Genomic DNA, 12,388 nt, shown 5'->3' on the forward strand with positions numbered 1-12,388 from the left:
TATTTCCCACCTTTCAAGCAACCGCTGGTTTCAGTATTTCAGTATGCTATTTTCTGAGTCTTGAAACTTGCAATCCATCAAATTTTTAGTATGAGTGTTTCTTTTGAGTGGTAATACAATTGCAAGTCGGGATCATTGAGAAAATTATCCTTGTGGCCCCAGGATGTCCACAGTTGTGCCTTTGAAAGAGTCAAAACAATCTAATATATGACAAACGGGATCTAATTAACCTACGCATTAACATTTTGGCCCATCTGAACCGATTCTTATTAGAGTACTGGCACAGCAAGGTTAGATATAAAAGCACAATGACTGATGTTGCCTATTAACGATGTTTTCTCTTGTAATTTGAATTTTTTTGTCATTTGCCCTTGATGAATGGACTGAAACAATCACTGTGCTGTGGGAGATGAATTTTTCCACTTCATATCTCCTGATTCGCTTACCTTACAGACTCCTTATTTTGGGAGCGCATCTTCCCAAACTCATTCGCAGGGGAAATAAAAGCAGATAATAACCTGTTAAAATTAATTATTAAACTTGATTAAACAACGGTTGGGACAAAGAGCCATTTGCAGGAATCTAAAATAATTCCCTTTGCCAAGGTACTTAGTGAGGGCGGCATCAAAAAATTAACTTCAAATACAACTTGGAACAAAACAAGAACAGTGGGTCGCTGAGTGAGTTTATCTTCACGATTGAAACCACTGGTGTTCCTTTGGACCATGAAATTGTCATTTGTTCTGCAAGCGTTACATCAAATGAGAGTTCAGGGCCATGCCAGGACTGTTCGTTGCTGCTGAGCTTATTTTAACTTGTTATCTGACAGAATCTCCATGGATAATTATATTTGGCTGAGATAGACAGGTAGAGAATGCAGGCGAGCATCCACGGCTGTGTCTCCGTGAAACGCCGAGGAAAACGATAGGGTCTATTCACATAGCTGCATGAAAAGTCACAAAAATGCTTGCCGGATTCATCTTGCAATATGAATCCTTGCATGTGATTACGTGTGTGCTGTAAGTGCAGGTGCATTTGAGCTTGTTTGAATATTTCAGCATGTTTTCATTCCAGCGCCTACTGCGAATGTCCGTGCCAGTGAAAGCTTTTCAGTGTGAGCGCATGTCTGCATGTTTCTGTGCGCGTGAACAGTATTAAGCAAAAATAATGTAACCAGCATGAGAGATTACATTCTGTGACTTGCTTAAAACCATTAGAGAGGGAGAAAAGACGACCAGGCAGAAGGGATTACTCTGGGCTGGAATGTGGAAGCGGCAGAATACAGTGAGGGTGGGGGTAGGGGGAGGGAAACAAGGGCGACATTGACAGTGTAGCACCGACAACAGCTCTAGCAAGAGATCAGGTTAAAAAGGGTGGCAGAACGCCAACTGATTGTTCTAGAAAGGGGAAAGAACAGAGAGAAAAAGGAGGGAGAGGGGTATAGAAAGATTAAGACAGAAAAAGAGAGGGAGACAGTAAAGGAGCGATAAAAGTACAAAGACAGAAGAGATTCCATCTTGCAAACAACAAACCAAGGGCCTTTGCCACCAACAGCTTCCTGCCTTTGATGTATACTGCATTTAGGTAGCACTGAGGAGCAGGAGAAAGGTGGTATTGGCGGTGAGAAAGCCAGAAAGAGACGAAGAAGCCATCAGCATTATGAAAAGCATCAGACCCAGAGGCCTATGGAAGAGCCACTTTGATGACACTACTGTTTGCTCCACATGGGGGTGGCGGTGGCAGAGGCGGGGTTGTGATGAAAGGAAAAGGGTGGGCGGGCGTGATGACACAGGCTGCAGGAAGTATATGTAGCCAGGCTGTAGAAGCCAACCCAAAATTAACCAAAAAAAGAAAAAGGAAAAAAAAAGAGGAATGCAACTCAAATAAATAAAGGACATACAATGAAGCTGTACACCCAGCAGGCACTCCAGCCAGCCAATCAGAATAAATCAGGATGGAGGAGAGGGTTTCAGCTCAGGTTAGTATGAGGCAGCGGACCTCTTTGCTGATTTGGTGTACAGCATAGTGACATATACTGACCTGGGCTTGAGACAGCACTAGTGGTGGTGGGTTCAATAATTGCTACAGGGGAGGAGAGGGGGGAAGAGGGAGGGGGAGGGAAAGAGGACATTCATGTATTATTAACAGAATGGAGACGTAAAATAAAAAATAAAAATGCATGCAAGGACAAAAGGACAGGGAATGGAGACAGATCCTCTCCATGCATTAAGGACTAGTGTCTCTGTGGCAAGATGCAACCTCCACATGCTCATAAACAACGTGTTTTATTCCCCCGGTTGCCTCGGATTTGCATGGGTTACTGCTAAGATAGAAAATGAGGGGAACCTGGGAGCTGGGGCTGCTCCAAAGCCCTGAAGGGGATTTTGTGATTGGGTGACAAACTTTCATCACACTTCTTGTTTGCCAAACAACTGACTGTTTCTCCATTTCGTGTCCTCCTTTTTAAGTTGTATGAACCGACTGAAGAAAAAAAGAAAAGGGGGTGCTTTTCGTCTGCCTTTGATCCCTCTGAGGAGGGAACTCAGAGTTCCAATCTGATTACCTTATGAACTCATTTCAGGCTGAGCCACTGGTGACATTTGGGGGATGGAATAATGTGACTTCCAGAAATATTCAGTGCAGTGTGTCAAACTACTATGGCTGAGTGTGTCTACGGACGGACGGCAGCAAACACATCTTTACTTTGAAGTGTATGTTTAAAATGTCACACCAGGTAGGTCTTGTGCTTAGTCACATCAGTGGTAAAGATGTTTCTGCAGATTTTAGTATAGAAGGAAGCAAATATTTAGTTAATAATTCATTCTGTATCAACCAATCGACTGAAGAGATGCAAATAGCCTGATTTTTCTGACACATATTGTAGCAGAAAAGAACTGTAACATGTTGACATACTGGTGTTGATACCAGGGACTCAACAATCACAATTTCTTTGATTTCTGACTTCTAAAACTCACAGTGAAACCCACACTTTGCTGTGCAGCATAAATAATTTACAGCTACTTTGGTATGAAGATATCAATGTAATGTAAACATTACTGTCCATTTGATCTGAAGTTGGAGACAAATAAATAAATAACACGGCTGTCTGTTTCGTAAACAAGCACTTAATTCGAGATAAGCTGTGACCAGCTTTGTGCAGTGACTCACTCGGGGAGCAGAATCTGGGGTGTGTGTGTGGCACAGGAAAAGATGTTCTTTACCATGAGAACTCAAAGTGATGCAGAGTTTGGACTCGTAGGGTTATTATTTTTCAGCATTGCGTCTGTGGCACACGAACAGTGCGTCTTAACACTTGCAGCTGAAAAACTATTTATACTCCTCACAAAGGTATAAACCTTCTTCCAGGAGGCTTCGTAGCGGAGGAGGAGCTTATCTGTCACAAGGGAAACCATGGCAGCCATGATTACACCTCACACACATTCACACACAAAAAAAAGAATACTACTTTATGTTGTTGCTTTGAGCTGCTGAATCTAGGCCATGCTATAGCTCAAAAGCCTACTCAGACTTTCCATTTTAATCCATTTACATGGGAACTAAATATAGCTCATTATTATACATACTTAATATTTCAATTGTGGGGGCCAAGGGGTGCACTGCCGTCCACACCGTGCTCTCAATCTATGGTCTCTGCTTCACTGAAGCACTCTAACAAGTGTGTAATGACTGTGCCGCTGTTAACAGGCTACTGTTATGCCAACAACAATAAAACATTTGCTTTCATTTGATTTCATCATTCTTTTTGATGGGGAAAATGTGTAAGAATCAGTATTCATACGTGAAGGGATATGCTTTTTCCCTTGGTATATTGGTGGGGAAATGGTCGAATTCATCTTTTCTTCCACAAATGTTTCCACTTTAAGTACTCCTGGGGGAGCCGATATGTGAAGACAGTTTCTTTTTAGTTCTTTCTTCATACAGGCAGGCGGGTGCTATCTGATTAATACTTGAGTATGAATTCACCAGTGAATCATTTCATGAGCTCTCAGACACTCGTCCGTTACTGTGGAACATATCTTTTGACATGCAATCTCTCCCTCATAGCGCCACACTGACTTGGGCTCTTTCTCTCATTCAGCAGGGCAACGCATCATTTCACGCACTGTATATGGCCGTCAACCTCTTGCACAGCCTGCTCACTTGCAAGATAAAGCACATTAGTTTTCACAGCTATTTCATTTCATGGATTTCTATTCTCTTTGTTCTCTGTAGACGGGATAATGCAATAGATTTAAATGACATGATTTGTAGGAACTAGTGTTCATGTCAATCTGTATCTGCAGAGAGCAATCAGGTGCCGGAATCCAAGTAGAGGCCATGAAGCCGGACAGGAGGAGCTAACTTTGAATGTTGTGTTTCCAACCCACAACTGACAAATCCTACTCATTTTGCTTTTAATACTAAAGCTGTACCCAATATCAATACTCTAGACTCAGACAGCTACTGTACAGTATGCAAACTTACATTCAGACATTCATTTATTTACAGTCACAATAGTAAAGATGAGGTAGCAAGCTAATGAGACCAAAGATCCAAAAGAAACATGCATCAAATAGGCAAAATGTCATGAAAATGTGCAGGTGCAAATGTGTGTTCAGCATCTCAAGAATTACATGCTGAGTCAGTGATATTGATAAACAATCCTATCAAACCCCCACTGATAGAATATGGTCATTTCTGTGCAAGAGTGCAGTAAAAATCTTATTTCCCCCCTCTAAGAAATAGCTAGAAACATTCTGGGCCATTGTAGGTGTCCGATCCATCTTTACTGCTCCGTTTGAGTGCATTTTAAAGTTACTATTCATGCAGGGACACATTCCTTGTGTGAACTGTTTAGCTACTTTAAAACATTTTCCTCACTGATCCCTTCCATGATCATGGAATAGTTAGCGTTAAAGACTGTGTTAATTTGTGAGCCAGCTAATTAGTTATTCATCCTATGTCATTGTTAATGCTGCCCAGAGAGTGTATCATCCTGTGGGCATCCACTGGGCTCAGTCGTCCAGGGATGAACATTCCTAGCAGTGCATCTGGCCTCCTACTGGATTCAGTGAGGGTGGGTGGGGTGTGGGTGGGTATAAAGTCCATTGCCTGCTGGGCTACAGGATGAACACTCTGCCACAGCACCAAACATTTCCTCATCGCAGTGCGACGGGAAAATGTTAATGGATTTTCTGATTGCCTAAATATGTAAATGCAGGCCTTCAAATGATAGGTAAATGGTGCAACACTGTAAGAGCGCTTTTGGGGAGAATAAAAGACACTTCAACCTCACCATGTTCAATGTATTCAGCTTATTTTGATGTGTGAGTGTATGAAAATTAAAACACCTATGTCAAAACATTAAAATTTGGTTAACCTTAAAAGGTGTTCACACAGACAGACAATCAGAAAACAGCTGGATAGTGCCCATATTATCCACTTGGATTTGTGGCCAGTTTAAACAAATAAGAGGTAGTAATTTCACACAAAGATGAATACAACTTGCTAAAACGTGATACACTGCCTTGCAATTCCCCACATGGCTTCAATATTCTTTCCCTGCATTTTAAGCTGTTATCACACACCCACATTTCAGGTTTCACCTTTAGCTCCCATTTTCCTGTATCTCTGCTCCATGACTCAGGTACAATCACACGGTGTAGGAACAAACAACATCATCAACAACAATGGCAGATGAGGAGACATGTCGAAATGACACCTACACATGCGGTGATTGATAAGCGTGACAAACGAACACGACGTTCATTAACCAACTAGCCAGCAGTGTCTCTCTTGCCTGAGGGAGGCTGAGCAGTGACGGAGAGAGAGGGAGGGAGAGAGAGAGCGACTCTTTTTCTCCCCCATCAGTCTCTTCCGATTACTGCACAGGGGGAGGGGAGGAGGGGAGAGGAGAAAGGAGGAAATGAAGGCAGAGGTATAGGCGGAGAAAATCTCCTCCAGGGCTAAGCCGAGGTGGGCTGGGGGATAAGAGCTTGACCAATTAAGCTGGAGGACTCCTCAGAAAATTGGAGTGAACAGCCTCAGTCTTTTCATCGAAGTTCACTTCCATCTAGCACATGAAATGGGAAGTTGAAATAGGGATTGCCAGTTTGGTGATTGTTATACCTCAGCTAAAATCATAAGGTGTGTCTAAGTGTGTGTGTGGGAATGCTATATATGTGTAGGGGCAAGGAGAGACCGTCAGAAACACAACCTCCAATGATGCTTTGGTACATTTAAAAATAAGTCATAGTTGCAATTCTGTATTCTCTTATACAGCAAGACGACTCCATAAACTTTCAATATAGATTAACTACAGTATCTATTTGTCCTAAAATCCTACCCTCCTGAGACCAGAAGATAAAACAATTTAATAATCAGATTAATTAATCAGATTTTTAAATATATAACTTAAAAGTCCAGTGTGTAACATTTAGGAGTATCTATTGGCAGAAATGGAATACTATATTCATAGGTATGTTTTCATTAGTGTATAATCACCTTGAAATAATAATTGCTGTGTTTTTGTTACCTTAGAATGAGACGTTATTATGCTGACCAGCATGTTGAACTGGCATGCTTCTACAGTCGTCCAAAATGGACAAACCAAACTGGTTGTTTTGCATTTTTTCAGCTTTATATGCTGAGAATGTAAACATATTTCAGTGGGGTGCAATCTACAACTTAACCGTTAGATGCCACGAAATCCTACTAGGGATGTCACAAGAATCGTTTTCTATAGTACAGTACGTACCGATTCGATTCTACCAGACCTGATGGAGCACCTCTTGTACAGGTTGCTCTGCAGAGAAACACAGAGAGAGACACTCTCTGGTGCAGATATGGTGGATATTTTATAAGCACGGACCAGGTAAAGCAAGAGTGAACAGCCGTAAACACATCAGCTGGTGCCGGTGTCAATAGGTACCACGTTGGTTTCGATCGTTTCAATAGGGTACATCATTAACAATGAGCCTCCTCCACACTTGGCTCACCTAGAAATAGAAAGAGCCGGGGCAAGGCTGTTTGGCAGAGGGCCAGTATGAATTGCAGGGTCTTAGGAGGCAACAGGAACTTTGGCGTATGACGTGGCTCATAGATGGCTGAGCAGTAGGAAGTTTGTGCCTCATGTATAAACACTACATTCAAACCAAAGAGCTGAGCATTCAGTTTAATGAAAAACAAATATCCACTAATCTTTCATATTTTTTATTATCAGTTACAAAAAGTACAAATTGAGCAGATATGCCTTCATCATCTTTTTGGATTCCAAAAATGATGCACAACTTGAATGGCTATTTTCACTGATCAAAATTATCAAACATAATCTCCACATTTTGTCACAGTGTGATAAATCTAAGCATTTTACAACTACCATCTGTCTTTGGTCTTCTTGGTTTCATTTAATTTTAGCTTCCATTACTTCCTCCTCTCCTTTTCTTTGCCAGTCTCCCCCATACTACAAAAAACAAAATAACTTTGTTGTGTTAGTTAAGCAAAAATGTTGCTATTTTACACAGATGCTCATGTTTAAATGTTGTCCAACTTAAGTACTTATACTGCTGTAATAATTACCACATAAACATTTGCAAAGCCAGCACTAATGGTGCATACACCATATAAACAAAACTATACTGTGCATAATGACAGACATGCTGACTGTAACATCTGGCCACAAAATGTAACTACTGGGCAAATTCATGGAATTATAATAATATGAATTGTAAATTAACAAACAAATCAGCACATAACCTGTTATAGTTGATAACTGCTTAAACGTACTTCTGCTTTTGTATGAAACTGAAATCTTTCTGGGTATAAAAACAAATGCATCGACCCAGTTCCACACTCTGCAGGTTTTGTTCCAGTTTTACTGCTTTGATTTTGTACAATTGTTAACACAAACTGACAAATGTAAACTACTACGCTATAATTTTCTCCCAAAGCTGATACCTGATTAATTGTAATTACTTTTCTGTCATTACGGTGAAGCTATTGAGAGAAAGCCTGTCTTGTGATGAAATCTAACTGACTACACCTGTGCAAGCTCTTGTTCAGCTGTAATCAATTAAATACAAATATTCCACAAAGTTAAATTTGAGTATTTCTATGCCATAATTCAAACCTATTATCCAGTTCAAATCATTACACCTTTTTAACTTAACAATTGTTTAGAAGTACAGACAATTGTGACAAGTGTTTTCCACTTTATTATTTGTTCATTCACTAATAACACTAGGTATTGTGTTATTCAAAAAACAATCAAGTATAAAAAGCTTTGTGCACATACAACCACATACACACACATACGCACACAGGGTATTCCAACAAGTAGTGACAAAGAGGTTGTATGCTTTCTTTCTGCTCCAAAGAACCCAGTTTGTTTAAATACACAGATTAAAGTGGTACTTAGCTGAAAGAGATCACAATCCCTGACTAATGGTTTAACAGCACAAAACCCCACCTAGTCTAACACAACTGGCAGAACTGAATCCAAACAGCCACGACAGCACACAGTGAGGACACGGCCATCCAACTCATTTTCTAAAATGCGAAAATTAGTCAGAACCTACCATATCGAGATGTGCACAAAGCCAGGATGCAAATTTTGTTACATCCTTGTTTTATTTGAAATGGAAACACTAGCTGTCTTCCAGTGGCTGCTTTGGATGGAAGGCAAATGTGTTTTCTTTCCCTGGGTGAAGGCTGTCCAAAGTCACAGTTCAGCTCATCAGCGATAATGGCAAGCCTTTTCCTGGACTGATTTAAAGTGACTCTGTTAGGTTAAGACAAAAAGGATTTATGCCGCTGAAGGATAAGGACCTTTCAACTTCAAAATCTTGACAAGAGACTAATGAAATTGAGCCCTGAATGGTTAGTATTTCAGTTTATATTTTATCTTTTTTCCCCTGTGGCTGTATTTCAAGAAGGCTTTCTTAGCAGGCATGGCCCTTACTTGACCTTATCAATTCATGCACAGTTACTAAACCTCTCAGTGTAATGGAAACAACCAAAGAAACTACTGCATATAAATTGTTTCACCGCAAACCACCCACATTGTGTTGCCACTTAAAATTCACCTCAATGTATGATGCTCTATCAAATATGCATGCCCCTTTCCCCCCTTCCCATCTTGCTCATCAATAGCTATCGACTGGTTCTAAAATAGCAATCCAAAGTCACCCATGGTGAAATCTAACCTCTGGGTTTTGTTATTTGCGTCAACGTACCGGTGAGAGTGCGCTGCGGCGATTGCTTGCCATTTCTCATTAAGAGCGACAGCAGAATTGGCCTCTCTTCCATTAGTGGAGATCATGAGGGAGAAAGGGAGGGGAAAAGAGATGCTTCGTGTGTGTGAGAGAAAGAGTGATAGAAAGGAAGAATGAGAGACGGGGGGGATAACAAAAGAGCGCGAGAGTAAGAGAGTGAGATAAGAGAATCAGAGAGACAAAGCCATGATAGAAAGACAGACAAAGAGATAAAGTGAGGGAATGGAAGAGAGAGAAGTTGGGGGTGGCAGCACAGGAAGCTGCCTCCTCTGACTATTCTGAGGGCTTCTTTGCCGCTCTGCCTTTGAGGCCTCGCTAGTGTCACATTAAGATCATCCATTTGAGGATCTGAGACAAGCCTTTGATGTTCTTTGTGCATACACAAACAGGAGAGTGGAGTGCTCCTTTGACAATTGCCAACTCTACAGAAATATCTTTTTGTATTCTGAGTCTCTGGCCTGCTAGGGACAATGTTATCATCAGAGGGTGCAGCGCAAACTGGTGAATTATTTAATTCACCTGTTCATATTTCATTACTGAATACATTAAATTTCATTTTTTCCACCCATACTTGCACTAAAACATTGTGGGAAACATGTTTCCCAACCCTTTGCTGTCATTTCTTTTTTTTTTTTTTTTTGCTGCTTGGCAGGTGGACAAAATAACTGAACAGTGTAGGAATATCAAAAACCTACCAAGAAGTTCAATCTAGGGCTTAGTAAAAATGCAGTGCTCTTAAACAAGTTTGTGAATTTATGCAGATGGATAATGTAACACTGTACAAGAGGGAAAAGTGTCTTGTTCTTCTAGGACTGAAAGTGGTTGAAAGCCACTTCCCATAGACTCACATTCAAAGATGCGCACATCCAGTGAGTGAAGTGGCTGTGGACTACAGACTCATCACACAACTGGGAAAATAGGTTTCTTTTCTTGATATATATATAAAAAAGATGTAGTCAGGATCCAAAAAGCCTTGTATTCTTTGTCTGTTAACTGACCAGCTGACAGAACTTGGCTGCACTACAATGGGAATAAGCCTCAGGGCATTTTTAAGGCACTTTCATCTTTTTTGATCATTTCTATGTTTTGAGCATCCCTGACCTTACGGGCCTATTATACTGTAATGATCAATAACATTTTTAAAAAAAACTTCAATAAGCCATTGAAATCACCAATTAGCTTAGTAACAGTATGATAACTAGTCTTCCCTGTCAGTGTATACCCCGCCTCTTGTTGGACTTGGCTCCAGTCAGTGGACTTCATCACTATAACTACTCACTATAAGATGGCAGCCTACAGTATACAGTACAAATCTACCACTACGGTGTTTTCAGCAGTTGGCAACATGTGTTATTATTCTGAGGTTTATTAAATTTAAAGATGATTTCATTGCACCACACAACCTTTCCCTGTGCTCATGGCTCTATTTTCTGATCTCCTCATACAAGGGCATGTGCATGAGGGCTTTTTCTGAATGACAGCTCCCATAATTCATGGTTTTGTTAAGCTCATAATAGACATATTAGTGTTCTTCTCGCCTTTCTTTCTCCCCAATGGCCAATTCCTATTGTACTGCAGTTGTTATGACTGCTTACTCTACGGTTGGCCTTGGTAAGGGGTAGGCAGCCAAGTTCCTTCTCCACCAGCGCTCATCAGGAGGCTGTAAAGCCGTTTCACACTAGATCCCAGTACCTCTCTGCAGACACCCTAAACAGCTAGAAGAAATTGCAAGTGTGGTGACATGGGCATGATCCTTCACTGGCTTTACCACCCATGAATACAGAACTTGTGTTTGTTGGAACGCACAACCTGCCACCTGGGGACTGAATCAGTTTTTCTGTTTTCTGCCAGTGCTTTGTGGAAAGTTATGCTGTGCAGTTTAGAGGTGTTTAGCAAATACTCTAATGTGGGTTTTGTTTTCAATACCTTAATTTATGCAGAATGCTTCCCTAACCATGTCAAATAAGTCTCTCACTGATGCATCAGCAGTTTGGCCTCTGATTATTTAGCCTCTTTGGATCACTGTTAGATGCCTCATGGCGCTTTGAAAACTATGAAAATGCTAACCCTCAGCCCTCTTTAGAATCTGAGTCATACTGCTACTTGGCATTCAACTTAGCACGACTGACCTGTGTAGCTGCCTTTGTAATTGTGATGCTGTTATCACCTCCAAGCTAAATTTCTTTTTCAGGTGGTGTTTTTGTCCAGTAGACATGCAGATGTAGATTTTAAAAGCAGACACACTGACACGCACCCACCCACATACAGATTTTGCAACCATAATAGACACTCAACTTTCACAAAACTGATGACTAGGATACAAGAAACCACCTCCACTGGTGATATGTGGGCACCCAGTAGGCTTAACTTTAGTAACTGTATCAAGAAGGCTGCAGCAAAAATGAGACTTTTGGGAGCACAAACCCCCACTCACATCCACGACACTCATCCCTCTGACTCTTCACCTCTCCAGTTTGCCACAAGCAAGTAGAATGACAACTTACGAATGAGAGGCACACTGGCATTAGCCGTCCCTAGCTTGTTGGAGGCGACACATGTGTAGTTCCCATAACGATCCTCTGTCATGTTGTTCACTGTGAGGACTGATCTGGAGCTGAGGCTCTTGATGTCGATGCCTTGACCCTTGATAATCCTGAAAACAGAAACAATCACAACAAATGAAGCCTTTATTTCTCACCTACACACAAAGTGTCGGGAGGGGGGGGGGCTGTGGCCGGGGGGCCGGCGGGGGCCCCGGGGGGGCCATGAGGTCAAGGACGGTACAGAATGTTTGTCAATCCTTTAGTGGACGGGTCTTGCAGCGCATTGTGAGCTACTAACAACACAACACACAAACACACTTGCTCACCACTCTTGAACACAATCTTTTATCCCTTGGTCTGTCGCCACATTGCTTGAGGAGACGGCTCTTGCAAGGACTGAGAGGAGGAGAGAAAAATGACGGGCCAGGGAACGGGTGAGACCACGAAACGCCCTGGGTTGCGCGCGGCCCGGACTGCTGACATGTTGTTCTCAATCCGTTTTGTGGTGCACGGGTGCAGGGGGCATTACCAAACGTCAAATCCTACTGTCGCACGTGCTGTGGTGCCTGGCAT

General features: G+C 41.6%; 1 protein-coding gene across 2 annotated transcripts in view; it reads right to left on the minus strand.

Moving 5' to 3' along the window:
- Positions 1 to 12,388, minus strand: part of negr1 (neuronal growth regulator 1) — a 131,912-nt gene that overhangs the window by 26,147 nt on the left and 93,377 nt on the right. Inside the window, exons 6-7 of one of the 2 annotated variants that reach the window (XM_035653646.1) lie at positions 11,777 to 11,925; positions 2,041 to 2,082 (exon numbers count right to left, since the gene is read on the minus strand). In XM_035653646.1, coding sequence (XP_035509539.1) covers positions 2,041 to 2,082; positions 11,777 to 11,925 — 191 coding nt within the window. The remainder of the gene's footprint in view (positions 1 to 2,040; positions 2,083 to 11,776; positions 11,926 to 12,388) is intronic. The other variant, XM_035653647.1, reaches the window with a different exon arrangement.

Source organism: Morone saxatilis, unplaced genomic scaffold, assembly GCF_004916995.1.
Source record: "Morone saxatilis isolate NCDOM2014 unplaced genomic scaffold, NCSU_SB_2.0 Contig12, whole genome shotgun sequence".
NCBI lineage: Eukaryota > Metazoa > Chordata > Actinopteri > Moronidae > Morone > Morone saxatilis.